Source organism: Vipera berus (genome assembly GCF_964194415.1).
Source record: "Vipera berus genome assembly, chromosome: 12".
Lineage (NCBI taxonomy): Eukaryota > Metazoa > Chordata > Lepidosauria > Squamata > Viperidae > Vipera > Vipera berus.
The window spans coordinates 20,730,118-20,754,464 of NC_138215.1; the positions used below are offsets into that span (position 1 = coordinate 20,730,118).

The window sequence follows — 24,347 nt, forward strand, 5'->3', positions numbered from 1 at the left end:
CTCAACACCCAAATGCCCCACCTCAGGAATAGCATTAGCCTAGCATTGATGATGCTACCCCTTGGGTAATGAAATGTCTGCAAGGAAATCAGAGCGCGGCAAGGACCCCATGACTCAAGAACTGGCTAGAAGTGGAGCGGATAGTCATAAAGAAGAGATTTTACCAAGCATCTTAGGCTCAGCTGAATATCTGCCACTTGGAGGGTTTGATCTTCATCTGTGGCTCCATCGTACCTCAAAATTGTTGTTGATTTTAATCCAGCCAGAAGGCTCCATGCGGTGCGCAGAGAGATGCCTTTGATAAGCCTGTTCCAGGAGGAGGATGTGCTTCTGGTTAAAGGGCTTCCATCTTTGCTTTGGTTTCAATTCCCAAACAATGCCTGAACTGCAAAACAAAAAAGGGAGAATAAGAAGCTAAATCCTTACAGGAAAATATGTTGCATGTCATTAATGGACTATTTAATTTCTAAATTGGTGATACTGTAGCTTCTCTGCAATGCAGCTGAGTCTGAATGTCACTTAAGAGTCAAAGAAAAACCTCCCAAATCTATCTTTTTTTTATATTAAAGGAATCCAAAATGGGCATTTGATCAGGGAAACGTGACGAATGCTTTGCACCAAAAGGCGCCTATAGCTTCCTGCCACCCAGTGTTACCTGGTGATGCCTATGTAAGAGATCTCCTGTTTCCTTTTGTTGTTGACCAGTGAGAGTCCGAGGCCCTGGAGAGCGATGCTGACTTCCTGGTCAGGCTGCTCCATCTCCTCCGCCTGCCTCGCTTTGGACACCAAAGCCACATCCTCCGTGAAAAGCAGGACCCTCTGCCGCCCGTCCAGGAAGGAGACCCAGTGGATGGGGGTGTTGGCGTTGTACGAAAACTGCCCACATTCATCCTGAATTGGCAGGAAAGAAGCAGCAAGGTGATGGACAGGAAGCAGCGAAATGCAAAGCCTTTGCCGACTATTTTGTTAAAATAGTGAATCCTTTAATTTAGCTTTAAAAACAGTCACTGGCTGATTAGTAAGGAAAAGGAATTGAAGGCAGTAACATCACTTGAATGTTGCTGAAAATGAGTTGCTAGGCTCTAAAATAATGAGCTGCTTAAATGAATATATTGAGCATGAGGCTTTAGGATTCAAAAATTAAATGCTGTTTCCGAAGGAAGGAAGGAAGGAAGGAAGGAAGGAAGGAAGGAAGGAAGGAAGGAAGGAAGGAAGGAAGGAAGGAAGGAAGGAGAGGGAGGGAGGGGGGAAGGAGCGTACAGAGAGAGAGACTGCTATAAGTTAGACACAGCAGTGGAAGTGCTACATTGACAGGGGTTTTTTAGATACAGATTACCTTAAGAAGATCAAGTTCTCCTGTGTTTTGTGCATAGTCCCAATTTAATTTTTTGATCCCTGTAGGATCTGCCCAAACAAACAATCTAACTTCCTTCGGCTTTAGTTCCATCACTTCCTGCAGGCCGCTGCATGGATTAAAAAACACAAATGCGAAATCGGGATGACCTGTGCTCTACAACTGAAGATAACAGCTCAAGAGAGACGTGGGTGCCTTCTCACCTACCTCTGCTGGTATTTCAGAGTCGCCCATGAGGTATGATTAATGACCAATGCAGGGGCAGCCCCCTCGTAATAATCGGAGAAGTTGATAACAGTGGAATGCTCAGCCATGCTGACGTCCACCAGGATGCCTGTATTCTGTGGGAAGGAACAGAAGTAGTGCTCTAAATGCAGCCGTGCCTTGAGGCCTGCAGCATCTTGGCAGCTTCCCTGCAGCTCTGGAAGTGCAGGGATCCCCCTGTTGCTGTGGCCCATGACTCCCACCAGCCAGGCCAGGGAGCCATGCGTGCCAGGACCTCAAGTCGCTTTCCATGCCCTAAAAGAGAAGAACAAAGGTATCTGCAATCTTACCAATTTTTCCAGGCTCAGCAATGTTCCATTATCCTGTCGGTTGTAGAAGAAGGGTCTGGAAAATTGCTCGGAGCCACTCACTCTGATGCACAGCTTGCCAGAAGGACTTTCAGGCCAAAATGCAACACACTAGCAGAAAAAAGGGAACAGGTCTAGGTAAGGAAATAAGGATGCCAATTGTTTTTATTAATTTCTTGTAAGAAGTTGGAGTTGGCATGTTCTCCGACCTGGAGCCCTCTAGACATACCAAGAACACAGCAGGCCAAATTCCACATTAGCTGTAGATGAAGGTTGTGAAGTTTGGTGATCCAAGACAATCATTGCCACTTTGATCTCCAGCTGAATGTGCTGCTTTAGTGTCCAACCAGCAATTCAGATTAAATCAGAAAGCAATAATAAGCAATGATCATTCTTAACCACAGAGCTCCTTTCAAGTCATGCTGCTGGCCGCCGAACTGCTAACACTGCTATGTTTTACAACTAAAAACTCTAATATTCAGATGAATTAAAAATAAGCCCTTATTTCAAAAAAACACGACATTAAGAGCAAGCCAGCTTAACTGGCAAACCCAGCCTTCAAATACTACCTCCGAGGGTGAGACGTAATTCCATTTATTAGTAGGAAAAGATCCATCAACTCCTATTTCTCCAAATTCCAGCTCCAAGGAAGACAGGTTTGTTATGGTATAGAATGGTGTCAAAGTGATGATCCGAGTCAGATTGAAGCTGCTCATTTTAATAGTGACGCCAACCTGCAGAATGATATTACAGTTTATATTTCAAGAAGGCTCAGCAGTGTGTGTATTTTAACATGGTTTAGAACATGTTCGGCTTGTGCTGGTCTAAGGGACGGCTTTGGTCACGCACTGCCCGGATGAGGGAATCCGATTCTCCTGGCCAGGAATCACCCCGTCTCATCCCATCCCTTGAGAGAGGAACAGGGCAAACCTACGGCTGGAACGAGCAACCGCAATTAGTCCAAGCAGGAAGCAAGTGCGGAAAGCCAATCCTACCAGAAAATCCATGATGCCGGCTGGACACTTCACACATCCAGAATTTCCTACTGTATCCAGGGAGAAACTGCTGGACCAGGTGCTGGTTGAGATGCACAGCTGGATCTAGATAAAAGGGAAGACAAATGGATTGGGAGGACAGAAAACAAGAGTTTCTTTCTGCAAACAGATGTGTCCGTTCCTAATATCAAGAAGATACAATTATGCTTCAGATTTCCTGCAATAAGCCACAAGTGGTGACTGTTAGGAAGGTAAGTGTAGAAAATCGCAAGAAATCAGATCTCACACATTCTCGACCATCCAAAAAGATAAGAGACAAAAACTTTAATTCACCACTGAGGTGACAATGAGAGCGAGAGAGAGCGGATCCATACTAGGATAGCTGCAGGCATAAACAAAGAAAATTGAGATCCATTCAAAGCAGCATTCAAATTGCTCATTTCCTATTAAGAAAAATGAGGGGGAAATCTGCAATAGAGTGCAAATCAGTAAAACCAAATAAGAAAAAATAAAGCTATAAAATTAATTAGGAAACATTTAGTCCGGCACTGTCTAGAGGGCAAATCAATACCAAGCTGATTAAATATATTGGAGCTTCCTCAAAAACAACAGTGGGCTATTAGCCAAATGAAGCAGGAAATTTTTGTAAGCAGGTCGAGGCCAACCTTTCCCTATTAATGAAAATCACCAAAGCTACAGAGCCCACTTCTTCAGGCAGGTTGAACAGGAGCTTGGCTTCATACCTTGTTTTTACTGAAAATATTCTTTTTCTTGAAGGAGAACAAGACGGTGTCCCGAAAGTCTGCTGGGTGTTTTACGTGAATATCCTCAGCGCGGTACTGGAGAACCCGGGAAGTCTTGTTGATGATCCAGTAGGGACTGTACACAGAGAGGATCATGTGGGTGCCGACTTTCCTGACATGAATGTAAATATCCATCGGGGCCACATCTGCAGAATCTGAGCTGAAGCAGACCGGGAAAAACTCCGGCAGCGCGTCATGGACACGAAAGTGCCCGTTCCAGTTTCTCCCCTGATATTTGAGCAGGATCAGCTCCATGATCTCCCCGTTGATTCTCGAGTGAAGAACATCGGCAGTGCTTCCTTCGTGCAGCTCGTGGGCCTCTGCTGTTCCCTGCAAAGAGCACTGAAAACTGTTAAGGGCCTGAAAAGACGAGCAGCACGGGGCAGGACGGACGTGCATGGAAAGCCCTTCTTGGGACACTGAGACAGAATTAAACCCTGGATGTTTGCAATGAACAATTAAATATTGTAAAAACAACTTGTGGACACCATCTGCTTATAACAGTATGGGAGTAAAAAAATGACTGTAATTCTTCCAGGCTGAGTATGAAAAACAAACAGGAGCAGGAAATTGGAAGCAGGCCTCGTCCCCCATGGTAGAATTTCAATATTACAGCACAATTCCTAGCTGAGATGCTCCAGCTGAGCTAGACCAGTGTCTCTCAACGTCAGCAACTTTCAGAGGAGTGGACTTCAACTTCCATGCTGGTTGGGGAATTCTGGGAGTTGAAGTCCACCCCTCTGAAAGTTGCTAAGAAAGTGGTCTACACTTCTCTGAGACACAATTGCTCATGAATTCCTTCTTGTGCACCCACCCAGACTGCTAACAGGTGCTAACTATATCCTAGAACAGACTGAAGTTGGGGCTTTTTAAAAAGAACGGAAAATATGCTCTCCAATTCATCACCATATTTTTAAAATGCTTCTAAAAACTATTTCCCTTTCAACAGGATGGAGAGAGCTAAAGGCAGCCAGGGCAAAGTTAAGTATCAGTAAGTAGATTTGTGGAAGAAAGACAAAAAAAAGAGGAGCAAAGGAAGGAATTTACTGAATGCTGAAATCACCTGGGCCTTTTTGAGTTACATCATGGCCCCTCTTAGCTAACGTACCTCGAGGATGTATCGCAAAGAGTAAGGTAGAAGATTCCGCAGAGTAAGCGTGGGGTAGAAATGGATAATGTAGGCTGACTCCCAGTTCTCCTTGTGAGTTGCAATGAAGTTCAGTTCATCGGGCACGGCCGTGGCTTTCAATAGGAGTGGCGGGAAACTGGTATCGGTGGCCGGGCATTGAAGCACACATGTAACTTCACTACTCCTATGCAGTTCTTCTTGCCAAGATATGTAGGTTGTGGATGGTTCATATTGGCCTTTTAAGATGCCCGTTGGCTGAACATACAGCTGACATCTAATAAGCCAATCACAGAGAAAGCAGAAGACATGGGGGGGAAAAGAAAGCCCAAACCCTTGGAATGTTTTGCAGTAAAGAGAATTGCTTAAGTGTCTGAACAAGTGAAATATTTACCTATATGAGTCTAATGGAACATGAAATTCCTCTTCTGGAAGAGACACACCTAAAGGCTTCAGTTGTTTAATATCCTTAACAAATTTGTAGATTATAAATGGGACAGAGAAGTGGTTCTTAATCTGAAATGGAACATAGAATATGAATAATACATGAATAAATTAATGGTTCCAATAAAAAAAAATCTCTGTAGTTCAGGGTTGGATTGTAGAGTTCTTGATGGCCTCTGAGCTTGGTTGCTTTCTTGCAGACATTTCATGACCCGACTAGGGAACATCATCCCTGCTAGAACGGAGTGGGGTCTTCCCTCTGTTTCTATACAGTACTTTGCCCTGACAGTGTTGGTAGGAGTGCAACTTTCCCCACGGGATCAATGCTGCAGGAAAGCATCACTTTTTCACCGCACACTCAACGTGTGCAAGGTTTCACTCACTGAAGCAGGATCACCACACCACAATTTACCTGGAGAGGGGAGCGCAGGGTGATCACTTTGTTCCCTTCTTCTGCGTCTACCTGCACCACGACCGAGTTGGAGGAGCTGCTCTGGGGCGCTCTCACGCTGTGAAGCCTCCTTCCTGGCTTGGCTATGGGAACAGCTGCCACCTCACTGTAGCCTTCAGGCCCTGATTGGCATCAAAACAATTTTCCCTGTTATCCCTTCACCTTTTTTTCTTACAAAAAATAAAACTAGTTACAACTCAACTATATAATTCAGGCTCCAGAACTTACAGCTAGTGTACGTAAGGTGATCTGCTTACAAGGAAAACAAAATATTTATTGTCACAGAACTGTGGTAAACCATGCTAGTTTCAAAGGAAGCATTTTAAAAAGTTCTTGTCTGAAAATCATTCTCAATCATTTAGAAATACTTCTTTCACCTTACCAAAGCTCCGTGTTTTTTAATTTATTTATTATTCCTTTTTAAAAAAAATAACAGAAAAAGGGGGGAAACCCCCCCCACACACACAAATTATAAAACAGATGTAGGAGATGACCAGGCTGAGCCTGAGGGAGGAGGGGTCAAATGTGTCATAAGCCAGGAGTCCCTGCCCGCCTGCAGGAGTTCTACGTCTAGCCCACCTTGAAAGCCTTCTTAATTCCCACTCATTTCTCTTGACCGTTAGTAGCTCAGGTTTTTGTACAGAGCTTAAGCTTGCAATAAATCTTTATACTCATTTGACCTGCCTGAAGCTCCTGATTTCCCCGGCACTTGACAACAAATACACTGCACATAAAAAGTGCTTAAAAGGTGAAAAAATAAAACAGAAAAAAGGATCAGAAACAAAATATACCATGATAGCAATGAACAGCTACAAACCTTACCAAAGCTCAAAGTTAACAGAGAACTGTCTTGGCGACGTAGGATGCTAAGCCTTCCTTTGTCCCGGGACTCCGAGGTTGCATATTCCAGTTCTAAGCTCTGACCAAGTCCGATCTCGTGAATGGTGTCACTTTTGGGGAATCCCACAAGCTGGAGGCTTCTGCAGGTGTGGACTCTGACAGAGATTCCCAGAGCATTTCTGACAGTGAAGGGGGCCCTGTCTTTCAAAGTGGCGTCGTAAGTGGAAGCAGTTCCTTCTGAGAAGCCCTAACAATAAAGCCAATATTTACTACTTTAGGAACGGTGATGAAACCTGTGAGAATGCTATCTGCTCTGTGTGATGGGAAGGGTTCTGTCTCATTAAACTTACCTTGGCTAGATTATTAAGGACAGTTAAGCAACATTTGGATATTGTTATGTTCATGGTATCTGTTGACGAGACAGAGATCAACTGCTGGGGTTCAGGTAGAATGATAAAGTCATCTCCTGGCAACAGACCTCTGTCCTCTTTAGGGTTTGTCTTCACCTAAGAAGGAAAAGGAGAAAGTCCAATAAATGCGTAACTGAATCACAGGGAAGGCCCAATTTGCTTTTCCAGCTTTAGTTTGGACAGGAATTCGTCCTCTGGTCTACGAATGCCTAGAATAAAGGTCAAAATATGAACTTGCTTATTTCCCCAGAATAAAATAAAGACATATGAATGCGGACAACGGGTTCAATATTATACGAAGAAAAATAACAAGATGAGGCAAATGTGAATTTAAAGGGAAGCAAATTCTTACTTTAGAAATTCCTAATGCTTAAATGTATTTCCTAAATCCAAGTAAATTACCCAGAATTGTGTAAAAGTGATTTTATCACACACAGAAAACAAATGGCTAAAAAGGAACATTAAATGATTGTTTACTTCCAACTTTAAGTTCCAGCGACGTCCTTCCCTATCCACTTGTTCTATCAGAGGTTCCCAGAGCGCGTGGGTTTCGTTGTAATAATGCACCTGGAATGCAGGATGGAAGACAAAGCTGAAGTACAGAGATCTTCCTCTTCCTGACTAACAAAACCAAACTCAAGAGTCATCATGGAAACCCATTACAAGTTCAAGGCCCAAATATAAAGGGATCATCGACCCTGTTTATGTACCTCCAGTGTCATATCAGCTGTGGCTGACATGAGAGAAGACCAATTTTTCACGGTTGCAGAAAATGCAGATTCTGCTAACAGTAAAGGGACAGTACGATGTCCCAAGCCACATTCCAGGGTGACCTGAACCGATTTCACCTCCACCTCAAAATGTTCCTTTCTTTCACTCTGCTCGCTGGCTAGCAGGGCTTCTGTGGCTTCTGTGGCCATGTCAACGCCTAGGAACCAACTCTGGCACTCGTCAACGGATTTGATGCTCCAGAGGTCTACAGGATTACAAAGGGTCCCTCCAGATTCTTCCTCCTTGGCCTGTCGCTTCATAGCAGCCAGGATAGTCATTACAGTGTTGAGAATTATTGGTGACACCTTAAAAATTAAAAAAAGGAAACTAGAGCTGAGCGATGCACTTTCAATAGATGAACTAATTGTAGACCAGTGTTTTTCAAACTTGAGAACTTTCAATTCCCCAGCCACAGGATCCCGCCTTCACAGTCAAAGTCTGAATTAAGTCAAGGGCATTCTGCTCATCAGCCTCCATTGAAGAGCTGCTATTTACATAGGGGTATACATTCAGAGCGATGGTGAGATTATTCCTGATAAAATCAAACTAATATTTTTAATATGGATGACCAGAAGGCAGAAGCTACACTGCCACCAAGGGCTGTGTGTGTATTGCAGGAGTCCTCCCTGGAATACTGGATTTTCTACTCTACGCATTGCAGATCTCAACTCAGCCGCAGATTTTTCTAGAAATACACCTAAACATCAGGGCGAGCGAACGCAATTTGTACTAACTTTCACAATCAGTGTGTCCATGTTCACATCTATCCTTTGCACTCCAGAAGTATCCATCGTGGCTTCCACAGCTAAACAACACGGTTGCACCACCTAAAAGAACCCCAGCAAGATATTAGGGTCAACGCCCCCTTCCTATTTGCAGGAAAAAAGGTCCACTGCAAAGGGGTAGATCCCAGCAAGGGGCTCACCGTGGTGACTTTCTTCTTCTTTGCTGGACCCCGGAGGAAGGGGCAGGCCAGCACCCTGAGGTCCAGAACCTGAGCAGTCAGCTGCTGTGCCCCAGAGCCCCCCGAAAGCATGAAGTTGCACTGGAACGAGGCTGCCAAGGCGGGCGCGTCAGCCTTGGTCAAGTTGGCCACAAACACAATTTCTGGATCCAAGATGTGTGCTTCCACTGACATGTTTGATCGCGCAGCTGCAGCTGCAAAAGTTTAAATTTAGTTTATGTATTTACTAAATGGTTATCACAACAGAGTAATACCATACGCCATCATTGCCACGGCTGATAAAAATAAAGCAATCCTGTGCTTAAGTCACTGCTCTGGTATCTCTGCTCTGACCAGCAAGCAACACATCTGGGCCAAAGCCGAAAATAAAGCCAGTGGCCTTAAGAGGGCCAAGCTGCCCAGTGAGCAAGAACTTCAAAGGGCATGTGCAGAATTCCTTCCGTCTGCTGACCTTTCTCGGGCTTGGGCTTTCCCTGGGAAGGCAGCTTCACTGCGAACTGGGCCGGCCTTTCCACTGGCTTGGCTGCAGGCACAGACTGAACAAAGAAGTCGGCCACGGTCAGCAAGAACTCCATGCTGGCACACAAATACAGCCGGTCCAAGACAGCTACGATGTCACTCCCATCTTTATTTTGCTTGTAGTTGACGTCAATCATGACACTATCAGCTTTCCCGTCCTTTTTGGCTAGCATTCTGCAAAACGGGAAATGCATTCATAGAGGAGTTGGTTGAATTTACGGAAGAATTTGGAACAGATGAATCCAGTTTTGCACCCTCCAATTACCCTGAGATTAGGATCCTTGGAATTTCTAGTGAGAAGGCCTCAGATTCAACAGACCTTCAAACAAATTCCATATTCTATACAAGAGGTAGATTTTTTTAATGGCTGGCCATGTGTGTTAAGCAAAGCACCAATGGCAGGCAGGGCAGAGACGTGGCGTTTCCAAATGACTGCTAAAGAGCTGACCTTGCCGTTGCTTTCTCGATCCCTTCTCTAAGATCATCCAATGTACACGTTTCCATCTTAGTCGTCACGTCTATAGAGCCGTCCGAAAACATTTGTCCTGATGATCTCATGAGATGCAGCCGGAGCTCTCCAAGACGTAAGTGGCTATTGTGAAGCGAAAGCTGAGAGTTCTACAATATATAAACGTGGCTGAGATAAAGAGACAGCTCAGAGACTTGACATTTCTCTTAGTTTGGGCTATCTACCCGAACAGAGAAAGAACACGGATGGAAAACTTTTTGTATTAAAATAACCAAATTCAATTTACATAGAAGAAATCTCTCTAAAAAAAATGTCTTAAGACTTTGACATCGTAATGCCCAGGTTGTCAATGGAGAAAGCCCCCAAAATATCAGAAGTGAGAGGGGGAGGGTGGAAGGAATTGTAATGGAGCAAGGGAGGCTGGAGGCCTGATCAACAGCGTGTGTGTGTGCACGCGTGCGTGCACAAGTGCATGCATGTGTGAAGAGGCACACACAAATGGATACCAAACTCAAAGGTAAAATTTCACGTTTTGGAACAAACTCTCCCCTTTTTGGACCACACTGATCTAGTTGGCCTGTGATTTTTTTTTAATGCCACCACTAGGGGTTCCAGGAAAACTGGCTTTCAAGAATACTGTCACCAACCTGGTTCTTGTCAGCATTGTAGAGAACAATGGAGAGAGATTCAAAGTTAAAATGAAACATCACGGCCACACTCTTCTTCAGCTGGGCTTCTCCAAGTCTTTCCTTTGCAGAAACCTCAGGGGTTCCTGGATGATTGAGAAACGAGGAAGGGGTTTAACAGCAGTCATGACTCCTGCTTGTCCGAGGACTGATGCTCATTTAATACTTATGAGAGCATTACCTTCAATTCAATGCCAACCCTCTTTGATCTTATCTCGCATCCAAAGACCAGCATAAAATCGTATGCCGTTTCTTTTTATCCCACCTTTATTCTTTTCTGAATTCAAGGTGGTGTACACATCTAACGTTATCCTCTCTTATTCATAACAACACCCCTGTGAGGTGGTCTGGCTGAGACAGAGTGACTGGCCCAAAGTCACCCAGCCACTTTCAGGTCCAAAGTCTCCAGGTTTCTAGCTAATACCCCAAACTTGTTTTCTTCCATTTTGTCCTGATGTTGGTAACAGTCAAACGATGCGTTTTGCAACTATCTGAATTAAATGCTCAACTTTGGGGAAAGATGTACCTTCATCAAGGCCAGAGACAGCCACAGCTTTGTGCTTTTTAAATTTCTGAGCGTCTGGCAAGGTTGAGTGCGTAACTTTGGGGTCTGCGGCAGCTTCACTGAGATTCTCTAGCAAAATGCTCATGAGCAAAATCAAGTCATCCTGACTGAGTGAGATCTGCAAAGAGAAGAATCTATTATTAAACGGCTTTCCTCCGGCAACACTACCCATCTTGGGATTATTTTCAACCCGATTGATCAATCTCAAGCTGGCACCAGATCTTCCCACAACATTTTATTAAAACTCAGAATGCCAGATTGCAGACTCCAGGAAAAAAAAATCATTTCACAGCCAGCATAGATAAGAAATACCTGCATGTCACTGGGATGGGTCTGCATGAATTAGCTAATATCTAGCAGCAAATACAGCTGTGAAGTCATTGCAGTATCACCAAAAAAGGCAGAAATTGATGGTTTTCCCTTTATCGCCTGCTCATGCTTTATATACTGCATGTGTTCAAAACAGGCAGAAATGCTTCCACACAGAAGGGAAAAAAATCTTGTGTAAAACAGCCTCAACTTGTAAGTGTAGATAAGACTAACTGGAAAATCAAAGCCCCTTCAAGGGCAAAATCAGTGTAACCTCCATCATAACCCAAGTTATAATTATAATCCACAGCTTATCTCCCCAGAGATCACAGCTCTCCTGGCTGTCTGTGACCTTACCAACATGGCTTTTAAGTCTCCTTGGATGGCAACCCCCGGAATCTGCAGATACCAATCTGAGGCTAAATTCCTCTGAACTGACAGCTGTAGATTGACCGGCTGCAAAATCTCAATGTCCGGCTGAGGGCCGCTGCCCACCACGGTCCTACAAATTAAAGGGGAACAGATGGAGAATCACAAGGTGGCCCTTTGAGTAAACCAGCCCTTCCTGCCGGCAGTGCATGATGTGACTGGGAATAGCCCTTCAAGGCCTAAAGTTCACTTACTATGCTGATGATACCCAACTTTTCTTTTCGACCCCAAACCACCCCAGTGATGCCCTCACCGTGATGTCCCGTTGCCTGGAGGCGGTTCGGGTCTGGATGGGGAGGAACAGACTTCAACTCAACCCCGACAAGACCGAGTGGCTTTGCATACCTTCATCCCAGGTTTATTCGGACATTCCACCTCTCGCTATGGGGGGTGAATTATTACCCCCCGTAGATAGGGCTCGCAACTTGGGAGTCCTCCTAGATTCACGGCTCACTCTGGAAGACCACATAGGAGCCGTGACTAGGGGGGCTTTCGCCCAGGTTCGCCTGGTGCGCCAGTTGCGGCCCTATCTAAGCCGGGATGATCTATGCACGGTCACTCACGCGCTCGTGACCTCTCGACTAGACTACTGCAACGCTCTCTACATGGGGCTGCCCTTGAGGACCACCCGGAAGCTCCAACTGGCACAGAATGCAGCCGCGAGAGTTGTGTTGGGAGTTTCCCGATACTCCCATGTCACACCTCTGCTCCGTGAGCTGCATTGGTTGCCAGTTGTCTTCCGGGTGAGATTCAAGGTACTAGTAATGGTGTTTAAAGCCCTACATGGCAGGGGTCCGGAGTACCTTAGGGAACACCTGCTGCCGGCGTCAACTTCCCTCCGCCCTGTGCGTTCCCACAGAGAGGGACTCCTCAGGGTGCCACCGGTCAGAGAATGTAGATTGGTGGCCCCCAGGGGGAGATCTTTCTCTGTGGGCGCCCCGGAGCTATGGAACCAGTTACCGGTTGAGCTCCGGACGGCGCCCGATCTCCGCTCCTTTCGCCGCGATCTGAAAACATACCTGTTCGAACAAGCCGGCCTGGCCTGAGGGGGGATTGGTGGGGTTTTTTTTATTATCATTTTATTGGGGTTTTTATTAATGTATCAACTGTTTTTATGGGCATGTATTTAATTATCTTTTAATTTTTGTAACTCTTGTTTTATTCTTGCCCTGTACACCGCCCTGAGTCCTTCGGGAGAAGGGCGGTATAGAAATAATAATAAATTAAAATAAAATTAAATTAAATTACTGGGGATGCTGGCTGGGGAATTCTGGGAGTTGAAGGCCACAAGTCTTAAAGGTTGCCAAGGTTTGGACAACCCCTGCTCTAAGGCAAACTCCACCACAGGGGCCTTTCCAAGGAGGTTCACTGGGGGAGTCTCTTTTGGTTTGTTAGACATTTTCAACCGATGCCCAATTCCCATTGCCGGATTTGGATTAAAGCTGTGATGGCCACCAGTTAAATAGGCTCCCCTGCCCCAACACAGCTTAGCTCAATACGGGGGCCTATCCTGACTGAGCCCTTCAGAAGTCCTCCCTGTGTCTGGTGGGGAAAGAAAAGCAAGAGGGTTTGCTTAGAACTGTAACCTGCTCTGGGTTATGCTTGCATTCATAGACACAGGTGAAGGGAGTCGGATGACCTCCCAGAGCCAGGCAGGGTCTCTCGCCAAGCCTTCAGGGAAGGGCTTCTCTGCTGCAGAAAAGTGTTCCCACTGCCAGGAGAAAACCCACAGCAACAGGCAAGGAAAAGCCGCAAGAGGCAGCCATCTCTCTGTTGACCTCAGGGCGATAGAGGTTCGCGACAGGTATACCTGGAGATCTTTAAATGGGTGAGTTGGACATCCATCTTGTCAATCACAGGGGGAGTCGTCGTGTTCTCCTCAGAGACCAGGGTGAATTCGTTCCAAACTCTGATTAAGCCAAGATCAGCTATCAATACATTGTTGGACACGGACGATTGGGGGATCAGGATGACTGGAGCTTTCAGGTTGATGTCCATGGAGAGGCGAAAGCTCTTCTGAGCAAAGTCCTTCATGCTGGAGGCCGCCTTCTCTGCAGCTTGAACCGTGGCAGCGCTCAGCGCCTCCTTGGCCGTTTGGAAGTGGTTGAGAAAGTGCTAAGCAAGGACAGAATTACAGGCATAATTAAGCAGCAGCGCCAGGACCAATTTTATTCTTTTCTGTCGTTTGTGGTAAGACTAGGATTTCGAGCCTACACATTTGAAAACTATAACATAAGCCAGTATTTCTCAAGTTTGGCAACTTTAAGATGTGTGGACATCAACTCCCAGAATTCACTTTACCTTCCAAATCTGGGAGATGAATTGAAGTTTTGGAATTGAAGTCCACACATCTTAAAAGCTGTCAAGGTTGAGGAAGACGGGTTAAGTTTACAGAAAGAAGAAACTCTCTTACCAGAAGTGTCATGAAGAATTTATGCACATAGACGATCTGAACGCAGCCTACTTTCAGAGACATTTTGCCATCAACCTTGGACATGTCCATATAAGCGTCTCCTTCGGTGGCATCGGAATAAAGGGACATTGTGAACCGGAAGACTTCATCTCCCACTATCGAGACTGTCTGCAAAGGTCATATTTACCATGATTATCTCTCTTTGATATCATCTGTCACGGTCTGGTCTACCCTGCCCCTTAGCAAGAGGGTGTAGGACCATGACCTAAAACAGGCACATCTATTAATTTCAGCCTCTGCCCCTCAGAAGTTTCCAGCTTCACCAGGTTTCCCCCCCCCAAAAAAATTTGGTTTCTCCATCTCAAGGGGAAAAGGCAAAGTGTGAACAGGCCAGAGTGTGTAATTCTACTCTCAGATGCGCTATTTTTCCTCTGACCATCTCTCCTGTTCCTAACTCTTCCAGACTGGTTCATGAGGCTCATGTCCACAGTCCCAATTCCATCCTCACCTTTTTATGAACCGTTTCCGGATCAACATTGGTTATTATGAAATCCCGAAGCCGGGCAAAAATTTCAGTGTGCTTTGTTGTTGTAAACACACAGGCCTCCATGCCTAAGGAGAAAGGAGGACAAAATAAATGGGGGTGTCTTCAATTTTTGACTGAAGTTCAGACACTGGAATTTTTCTTAGGGGAGTTACACTTAATCCATTACTGGCTTTCCTCTCTTGCTGCTGCAGGAAACATATTTGACCCGAGGATTGAACGAGAAGAATTCCATCCTACAGCAACAGCAGGATGAAGTAACTGGGAAGGAGGGGATTTTTTTAAAAAAAATCCTGTGCATTATTTCAAATGCGCTTACCTTGAATTCGGATATCTGCAATATTAGCTGTCTGGTCACAGAGCAAAATGTTGAAGGCATTCAGTTTGGCCATGAGCTTCAAGTCAAACACATCTGCAGGGCTGGCTGCAGGGCTGGCAGCAGCTGAGAAGAAGCAGGAGAGATTGGCCGGCCTGGTGGGCCTTCCTCCCCAGCTGTCCCCCCTCTCCTCCCCTCCCTCCTTCCTGGTCTTGGCGCTTTGTGGCTGCTCCTCAGTTGCATCACTCCAGTTTTTTCTTCCCTTCTGGCCCCCACTCCTGCTGCTTCAAAGCCACGCAAAGAAACTTGGAAATTCAAACTTCTTCTTAAATTAATGGATTTAATTGGCTCATCATGGTCAAAAGGGATTGCCTGGGTTCATCAGTATTAAATAGGAGAGGGAGAGGGAGAGAGAGGGAGAGAGACACCCTCCGATACCTGATTTTGCAACAGCTGTTTTGGGGTCTTCTGATGGTTGCTCCCCCTCAGCCCCCTTCTCAACTGGCGGGAGAACGTTCGAGGCAGATGTGAAAAAATTCATGATTGAAAGCAAGGCTTCGGTGTGCAAAAGTAAGTCCAATGAAGAAAAGGATACCTGAAAAAATGAAAGGAAATAAATTGGGGGGGGGGATGTCTCTGCCATCTCATCTGAAAGCAGATTTCTATCATTTCTATCATTTAAAAAGGCCCCTCGGCCTATGCAGGATAAATGGAAGTTATTTTGCTTAAAAATCCAATTAGAATCTAGAATCTTTCAGTGAAAGTAATATTTGTTCTCAAAAGGACACCAAGGGCCCCCTACCCTTGGTAGCTAACAAAGCAAGGGGTCTTAATACTCACATTCAGCAACTGCTTTGTTCTGTTGTAAACGGTTTCAAAGTGAGGACCATCAACATCAGCCTAAATGGGAATCAAAACTTCACTTTGCGGCAAATGGTGAAGCAGTACCTAAGGCACACGCACGTTCAAGCCAACTTAGGTTAAGTTCAGGCAGGGATGTGTGGCTGACAAACTCAAGGGCCGGACCCAGCATTGCAATCAAGGCTCCTCTTGGTTCAATCCCACCACTGCGCCCCCTCCTCCTCGTTGTTTTTTTACTATATCCTGCAGGCAGCCCTGGGTTCAACATCTAACTATTTCTGCCAACTGCTATCTCAGTACAGTAAGCCGCACACCACGTCACCCCTAGGAATGCCACAGAAGAGGCCAAGCTGGACACTGTTCGATTCCCAAGACCAGAGAGCAAGAAAGAAAAGGGGAAAGGAGGGAATAAGATAGAGGCCCCCCTCTCTATAAAACTGACAGGTCAAAAGAGAGAGACCAGCCTTCTAGCAGAAACTTCTAGCAACTAAGATTCATTTTGACTTTTTGTAACATACATTGATTTGCATTATTTCACTTTGATTCTCTGCATAAAATGCACTGCCATTTTTTGCTTTAAGCATCCACTCAAAATACCCCACAGTAATTTTTAGTTTAAAAAAGTGCTTAACCTTAACATATTCCATCTTTAGAAGATGCTTGCCAGATTCATCTGAAGAACTAATAATATTTAATGGATCTCCTTTGGAATCTGTAGAAAGAATACAATTCATACTTAAACCGTTGTAAGCCAAAGCCACAGAGTCCCTAAGCAAGGAAAAGTTGATAAATACAGCAAAGATGGCAATTTCTTCATCAATGCAACGTTCCTCAAAAGAAGAATCGGTAGAATTTCGGAGACTCGGAAATTACCCAAAATATAAACAGATGCTTCATAAGCCTGATGAGGTCCTCCTGCCTAAGGAGGCGAATCTGGGTTGTTTTACTATTAAAAATTTACATTCCAACAATCATTATTTCACCAAGTTATACCATTTCTCAATTTTAGTTTTTCTCTTTTGGGAAAATCTTTTTAGTCAAAACTAACCAAGAATAATAGTCTCTGACCATTCTATCCATAGATATACTCTGATGTCATTTTTATTGAAATATTTAGAAAAACATGATCTGCAGCTTAACATTGTCCTATAAAATCCTGTGTGTACTCTGATTTACATTCATTTGTGAAATCCTTCATTAAATATGACTTACCACTGAATTCAAGGCAATTCATCTGGACTTTCTTCAGATATGCTGTAAGAGTCATATCGTGCATTCTAATTCTACCTTCACTTCCAAGTTTTAGTGCTGTGAGCCTGTATAAAGGAAAGCTTTGCTTTTCCACTTGTTTCGTTAATGTTACTAAAACCTGAAAGGAGGGAAATAAAGTATATTAAAGATAGCACAGACACATAAAAATACACCAGCCATTCATATTCCAGTTGTCTATCTACATTTGCCATTTTGCCAAGTCATCTTCAAGGAGAGGGTGTTGTTGTAGGAAGAAACAAGCACTCGCGTCCGTCAGATTCACGAATATGCCAGAAATTCTGGAATTATTTTTTTTTATTTTTTTTATTTTAATTCCATTTATATCCCGCCCTTCTCCGAAGACTCAGGGCGGCTTACAAGCTTAGCAGTAGCCTTCATTCTATGTACATGCCTGCTTATTAGGGCTTTCACACACACACACCCCAAGCGGCATTATTACAAAGTCAGCTTAATTGCCCCCAACAATCTGGGTCCTCATTTTACCTACCTCGGAAGGATGGAAGGCCGAGTCAACCTTGAGCCTGGTGGGATGCGAACCTGCACTAATTGCAGGCAGCTGGTGTTACTTAAGGAGGCATTAGCCCACTGCTCCACCAAGGCTCTTCAGAGCAAGTTATGACCTTGACTCGCCCTGATGGAGGCACCATCCAGTTGGGCCTGATTCAGGACTCCTGAGATGCCCCCACCGTTTCCCACCAGCCAGGATGAACCAAGGCAAGTGGGGGGGGGCGCTAACCTACTCTCCCATCCCTTTTCAGCCTTCCTGCCCGCAGGAGGGCAAAACACAAGCTTTGACAAGTTCAGCTGTGGGCATCAGCTAGACTGGCAAGGAGAGGCCCTCCAGAGAAATCCTGGAGGTCCACTGGGAATCAGCCGACGGGACCAATAACAATAACCGGCTCTTCTGGTCTGGGTGAAGCCAGAAAGAAGCCGGAGGAAGGAGAACAAATAAGGCTGTTCTTGCCAGCACTGATTCCGGAAACGGGACACCCTGGATCCCTGGTGTCTGAACTAGGCCTCATTGGCTTCTGCAGGCCGAATGTTCCACTGCCAAGCAAATAAGCATTATTTAAAATAAATAAATGAATAAATGCAGCTGAATTGAGGTAGAGATTCACAAGCTGCCCTACCTGGTGGATTTCAAAGTTCAGCAGCAGGCTGGTTCTATCTTCCTTCAGGGCTTCTTCCGAGATGCTGGATTTCGGGGTTCCAGTTGACGGCACCGTTTCTTTTATCTTACCTGCTAATTCCAGAACAAGAGACTTTCACTTAAAGAAGGCCTGCTTACATCCTGTTGCAAAAACAATGCTTCTTTAGGAGCTGTGAGCCTGGATCAGGCCATGAGCCCCTCCAGCGCAGAATGCCTTTCCATCGGCCGCCATTCCTCCGTCTGTCCACAGCAGAGCAGGGCAGAGTGGCTCCCTCCGAGTTGCAGCCAGGCCAAGCTCCCTGCAGGAAAAACGCTCGGGCTACAAAACCTGGGAAGAGACAAAGATTTCCTACCTTCTGTCGACGCTGCTGCTTCTGCCCCAGAGTCGGTTTTGTCTGCTTCAGCCAGGTTTTCAGTCATAACTTTAAGCAGAATGTTTAAATCCTCCTGACTCAGGATAATCTAAAAACGGGCATTTCAAGGGCAGGTTACGTTTCTTCAGACTGACCCATTCCTTCTCCTCAACGGGGACTCTGGCGGAAATGGACCAGCCACACGAGGGAAGGGAAATTAACTTACGCTGATGGTGTCAAGGTAACCTCGGACTTCCACCAAGGGTATTTTGTGATACCACATCCCGGCCAGGTTGCGGGTGACCAAAAGGTTCAGATTAATCGGGTGCAGAATTTGAATGTCAGGCTGCGAACCCCCTCGCTGCAAGACTGCCCTAGAGGAAGTCACACACGATCACTGTGGGTCAATATGACCAAACCCTCCTGAAATAATGCTGGGCTTCGCACGTAAAAAGGAACCGGACGTACCTGGACAGCTTCAGCTGGGTTAGGTGTACCTCCATTTTATCCATGATGGGAGGTAGCGAGCAACCCTCTGCCGGCACCAGGCTGAACTGGTTTTGTATTTTAATCAGCCCCAGATCGAAGACCACAGCATTGCAAGAGAGGGAAGACTGCGGGATGACAATGACGGGGGCCTTCAGGTTGATGTCCATGGAGAGGCGAAAACTCCTCTGAGCGAAGTCTCTCATGCTGGTGGCGGCCTTCTCGGCGGCCTGCACCGTAGCAGCACTCAAGGCCTCGGTGGCCATTTGGAAGTTGCTGAGGAAATTCTGTGACAAAACAAGAGTTTCACAGGTCAGGAATGGAGGGGGGGGGGAAGTAAGCAGCAGACTGTTACTTAACACTGATATTTACATGACACGTTTTTGAACTTCGTATGAAACACAGAGACAGAGACAGAGAGAGAGACTCTGCTTTTTGCATACCAAGACTTCCTTCCATGCCACGTGAAAAACAGAACTCCCAGTTGCCAGTCTTACCAGAAGTGACATGAGGAATTTGTGTAGATATATGATCTGAATGCAGCCCACTTCAGAGCCACGGTGCCATCCACTTTGGACATATCTGTGTAAGCTTCTCCCTCAGTTGCATCTGGATATAAGGCCAGGTTGAAACTGAAGACTTCATCGCCGACGATGGAAACCGCCTAAAAAGCAGACAAGCAAAAGTATCATCTGCTGGACGGGTACTTTCTAGATGGGCATCCAAAAGAAAATGCAAGCGAAGGGAGCACTCGCTGGTTCACGAGACCGCAGCCCAAAAGCTCATGAGAATACACACATCGACTCACAAATGCGTTTGCGAAGGCAGTTTCTTTCAAAGCCCTCGGAGAAGAGACTTCCTGGATGCACACGTGCAGCTTCTCTTGGCAGAGAATACAGGAGATCCATTCTGGCAGCTAAAAGTTGCCATCAAATTAGAAAATGTACCTTTTTATGAATTGTCCTCGAGTCAACATCAATAACAACTACATCTTTCAGTCGGGCAAAGAGAATAGTTTGACTGGACTGCAGAAAAAGGAAGGAGTCGAGGCCTGAAAGGGAAAAAATTGTTAATTATTTTAAAGTATGATTGCTAAGAACCATACAAATGAAATCGCAGAGCCCTAACTAAATAGACAAAGCTTCACTGTATTATTCAAATTCCAAAAGCAGATTTTGAAGCTGCTTTAGAAATATTTCTAAGATCTGGGCTACTGAACACATTGGGGCAAAAGCCGAGGAACCAATCTCAACCTGCCCTGTCTTTGTAGACCACTCAAAGTGCCCAAATCTACGTCCAACTGTGTCCCCCCCCCTTCATTTCAAACCAACAGAAATGCATCTATTTAACTGGCATTCTGCTATACAAGGTGAGAATTAAGAAATCAGAAACGAATGAAGTCAAGGTCCTCCAGTGGCTGGAATATATTTCAATCATTCAAGCTTGAGAGTTTGGAAGAATTGAATAAAACAAGCATTTTCTCATTACCTTGGATTTTTATTTCAGCAATATTGTTCTTCTCATCGCAAACGTTCAAACAGAAGGCCTCCATCTTGGCAAAGAATTTGAAGTTAAACACATCCTTGTCTTTGCTCGGTTTTGCCACTGTAAAGAGAGATTTTTTAACAAATCAACAAGAGGTTGACCTGTCCTGAATAGGAAGAAAATGGCATCCAAATATGACTGCCCGCTACCTTCCTTCCCAGCAGACTCTCTCCTCCGGGCCTCTTCCTGTCTCTGCAGGGCTGGCGGCTGCTTCTCCCTTGCCGGGACCACAGCCACGAGGTATCCCAGGGCCGAGAGTAGAGCCTGGGTGTGCAGCACCACTTGGAGGGAGGAGAAGGCCACCTACGGGGTTTGGGGGAGAGTGGGGGGCAAAGGCACCTCTTCAATAGCAAGATCTCCCCATTCACCCACCAGTCCAGCAGAATCGCTTTCTTAACGCCCGCGGATTACGTCCTTGGTTCGGGGGGGAAAGAGGGCACCCCTGCAGCCCGGCCTTCCTGAGCATTTCATAAACGGGTCTCAGTCCAACATCCCCAAGAGAAGCAACCATTTTCTTAAGCGTAAGAGTATCCCGCTTTGAAGCAGACTGGCTTCTTTATTCTTGGACTGTCCTTCAAATGTCACCTTACAGCTCACGATGGCTAAAAAGGACTCTAGGCCCCTTCTCCATCCGACCTGCTAGGCTAAGGACACAGCAGGCTATTTCAAAAGGCAGGAGGTCCAGAGAGAAGGGACACCTTCCTGGACAGGGTCAAGAGCAGCAAGACAAACAAGACTCGATCAAAAGCCCGGCCCTGCTCAAAAACCTGCTTGCTTTTTTCTGCCCAGCCCGCTCTCTTGGCAGGGAGTTAAGGAGTATTTCTTAGGAGAAAACCCAGCATTATTTACAAATAAGGTTAGGGTGAGTTTTCTTAATTTTTTCTTACCTCCATTCTTTGTTCGGTATTGTCAAAAACTGTCTGAAATTTTGGACCATTTTTATCGGCCTGAGGGGAAACATAATCAATGTGACTAAAAATTGAAACCCAGTTTTCATATTGTACAAAAGCAATTATTTGCTCATGCAGTTCAGTATGCATTATTCGGTAATTTTTTTTTAGAAAAACGCCTTTACCTTGATATATTCTACTTTCAAAAGGTCTAATCCGGAGACATCCGATGAACTAATCAAATGAACTTGCTGCCGTTTACCTACAAAAATACATGACTTCTAAGAAATGACAGGTTAAATAATGCCCACATGTGTTTTTTAAAACTGAGCCTTTTCTACAATTGGCACTTTTAAACAAAATCCATAACAGCTTTGGCTTTGTTTTGTTTTTTACACTAAGACTTTTTGGGTAGAAAGTTTTTTTCTATCAAGGACACAAATCAAAACATTATTTCTTTCTCACCCCCTGCTCAAAAGTACATTTTTGTAACTGCTTAATTTATTAAGCAAATTACCTTGAATTTCATAATAATTCAGGCTAATCTTTCTCAAGTAAGACACAGCTGTCAGGTCGTATGTTCTAGCGGTGGCTTGCATCCCAAGCTGCTGCACATTAAATACGAGTATTGTTTCTTCTCTCTGCAGCTGCTTGGTCAGTTCCAAAATCACCTAAATAAGAGATGCTTGTTAAATTTTGAAATCTGGGCATGTTGAGATACAGGCAGTCCTCAACTTATGATCACAAGTGGCAATCGGACCGTCTGCTGCCAGGAACGACCTCCCATCGCCCGGTGCGCTCACACAGAGAGGGCCTCCTCAGGGTGCCGTCGGCCAATGTCGGCTGGCGACCCCCAGGGGGAGGGCCTTCTCTGTGGGGGCACCTGCCCTGTGGAATCAGCTTCCCCTGGAGCTCCGGATGGCCCCAGACCTCCGGTCCTTTCGTCGTGACCTTAAGACATTTCTTTTCCAACAGGCCGACCTGGACTGATGATAAGGGGTTTTTAATATGGTTTTAAGGTTTTATTGTTGAAGTTGGGGCTATAGATATAGTTTAATTTTTAATATTTGTATTTTTACTTGTATTTTACTGTTGTTAGCTGCCCTGAGTCCTTCGGGAGATAGGGCAGCATATAAGTCCCATTAAATAAATAAATAAACAAACCCACACTTGCCTCCTTAATTTCAAATTTTAATTGCAGGTCTGTCAGCTCTTCCTGAACAGTTGTGATCTCATTCTTTAGCTTCTTTTTTTGGGGGGAAACCACTTTCTCTCGTTGTTGGGGATACTCATCGGGATCAAAATATTCATCCTCAGAATCTAAGGAAGAAAGAAAGCGCTATTAGGACACTCTGTGGGCATCAAAATATTCACTTTGGAGTAGACTAATTAATGTTTAAATAAAATTGGGCTAGTATAGTCATTTGCAGGGGGGATTTCCATTTACCATAACTTATTTTTTTTTAAATGTCCTAAAGATTTTAGCACAAAGTTGTCTAAGCCACAAGTATGCCTTCTAAAATAGCTAAAGACAGCAATTGCCTTGGATTTGTCATAATTTTGGATGTCCTTTCTTTCTTTTTTTTACCTGATTCTAATTCTTCCATAAATAAGGTGGTGCCAAGGAAGTCTTTCCTTTTGTCAGAAACCACAGGAATGGCAGGAGCCTGCAAAAGAATGCAAGGTAGTAAGAAACCACCGGACTCTATTTTCAAGTTATTCTCCGTACGACACTTCAGGTTGGAATGTTCCCACAGCCATGCCAAGTTGGCATGACTGCTTCACTGGTATTTAATACACTTTTGACCTTTCTGTGTCTCGGAAATGCCAATAATTATGCTAATTACTGACTGTACTTTCCCCAAATGTACAATGAGTTTGATACCTTGGGACTTGAAACTGAAAGATCAGATTTCTGTGGGAGGGGAATGCTGTCAATAAGCTCAAACACCCCTTGGATCTTCTGATCAGAAATTCTCAGGTGAACCAAAGGAAGCTCTCCAGACACCTTAAACCTGAGGATATTAAAATATAGAAGAAACAAAACTAGGTTGCCAATAACTCTGCTACACTCTTGATCTAGAAGGGAAAGCACACACAGAGCAAAACCCAGCAGGGATGTGAAATTGGCATGCACGACATACAAGGCACCATCAGAGGAAATGTAACGGATGTCTTGTTTTTACAAACAAACACACTGATCTCTGGCTACAAGGATATGAAATGAACCGTCAGCTGACAGCTGTCTTTCAACTGGGCCTAAAGTAATGTTTCTGAGAAACATCCAAGAAATGCTAAGGTATATTTGGAAAGCTTTTTAAAAGACTATCAGAACATCTCCAGGGAGACTGGCCGGCAACTTTGTCCTGAGAAGCTTTGGATAAGTAAATTTAATTCGCAAGAGTTTCGTGGCATCGATCAGTTGCTTTGGTGTGCCAAAGAGTACGATTAAAAATAACTCAAAATGAAAAACAGGCCATGAATTCCCACTCTCACTCTAATAACATTTTTAGGAGGCCTATAGCAGCAACAAACCCATTGAATAAAAGGCCAACTCCCTAGCCACAAAACTGCGCCCTGCCCCACACCTTTAGGCAACAGGATCCCACTGAACCGTATTTACAGCTTTTAAAAATTGCTACGTTACTTTGCCATTCTGACATCCTTCTCCACCATTGATTTGGCAACTTGGACACACATATCCATGGGACGCAGTATGTGCAGCAACGATGCGGGCTCAGACCGGGCCTTTTTCCAATCTTCCCCTAAAATACAATTAAAGAGTTGCTAATATTTTGGTAATTCTAGCA

At 44.9% G+C, this 24,347-nt stretch overlaps 1 protein-coding gene across 1 annotated transcript in view; it reads right to left on the reverse strand.

The window, feature by feature from the left end:
- The window catches only part of VPS13C (vacuolar protein sorting 13 homolog C), a 50,686-nt gene that overhangs the window by 12,358 nt on the left and 13,981 nt on the right, over nucleotides 1-24,347 (reverse strand). The window contains 46 exon segments of the mRNA XM_081337490.1: nucleotides 235-385; nucleotides 656-891; nucleotides 1,337-1,463; nucleotides 1,562-1,695; nucleotides 1,909-2,037; nucleotides 2,496-2,660; nucleotides 2,922-3,026; nucleotides 3,665-4,054; nucleotides 4,833-5,127; nucleotides 5,245-5,366; nucleotides 5,707-5,867; nucleotides 6,568-6,832; nucleotides 6,936-7,091; nucleotides 7,473-7,562; nucleotides 7,706-8,071; nucleotides 8,501-8,593; nucleotides 8,692-8,924; nucleotides 9,182-9,423; nucleotides 9,698-9,867; nucleotides 10,366-10,490; nucleotides 10,931-11,087; nucleotides 11,636-11,780; nucleotides 13,518-13,822; nucleotides 14,121-14,288; nucleotides 14,629-14,732; nucleotides 14,984-15,106; nucleotides 15,419-15,575; nucleotides 15,821-15,880; nucleotides 16,474-16,553; nucleotides 17,054-17,210; nucleotides 18,244-18,353; nucleotides 18,617-18,725; nucleotides 18,843-18,990; nucleotides 19,085-19,389; nucleotides 19,600-19,649; nucleotides 19,652-19,766; nucleotides 20,050-20,153; nucleotides 20,591-20,707; nucleotides 20,797-20,950; nucleotides 21,535-21,594; nucleotides 21,723-21,799; nucleotides 22,055-22,208; nucleotides 22,712-22,857; nucleotides 23,126-23,204; nucleotides 23,423-23,552; nucleotides 24,185-24,302. Coding sequence (XP_081193616.1) covers nucleotides 235-385; nucleotides 656-891; nucleotides 1,337-1,463; nucleotides 1,562-1,695; nucleotides 1,909-2,037; nucleotides 2,496-2,660; nucleotides 2,922-3,026; nucleotides 3,665-4,054; nucleotides 4,833-5,127; nucleotides 5,245-5,366; nucleotides 5,707-5,867; nucleotides 6,568-6,832; nucleotides 6,936-7,091; nucleotides 7,473-7,562; nucleotides 7,706-8,071; nucleotides 8,501-8,593; nucleotides 8,692-8,924; nucleotides 9,182-9,423; nucleotides 9,698-9,867; nucleotides 10,366-10,490; nucleotides 10,931-11,087; nucleotides 11,636-11,780; nucleotides 13,518-13,822; nucleotides 14,121-14,288; nucleotides 14,629-14,732; nucleotides 14,984-15,106; nucleotides 15,419-15,575; nucleotides 15,821-15,880; nucleotides 16,474-16,553; nucleotides 17,054-17,210; nucleotides 18,244-18,353; nucleotides 18,617-18,725; nucleotides 18,843-18,990; nucleotides 19,085-19,389; nucleotides 19,600-19,649; nucleotides 19,652-19,766; nucleotides 20,050-20,153; nucleotides 20,591-20,707; nucleotides 20,797-20,950; nucleotides 21,535-21,594; nucleotides 21,723-21,799; nucleotides 22,055-22,208; nucleotides 22,712-22,857; nucleotides 23,126-23,204; nucleotides 23,423-23,552; nucleotides 24,185-24,302 — 7,187 coding nt within the window.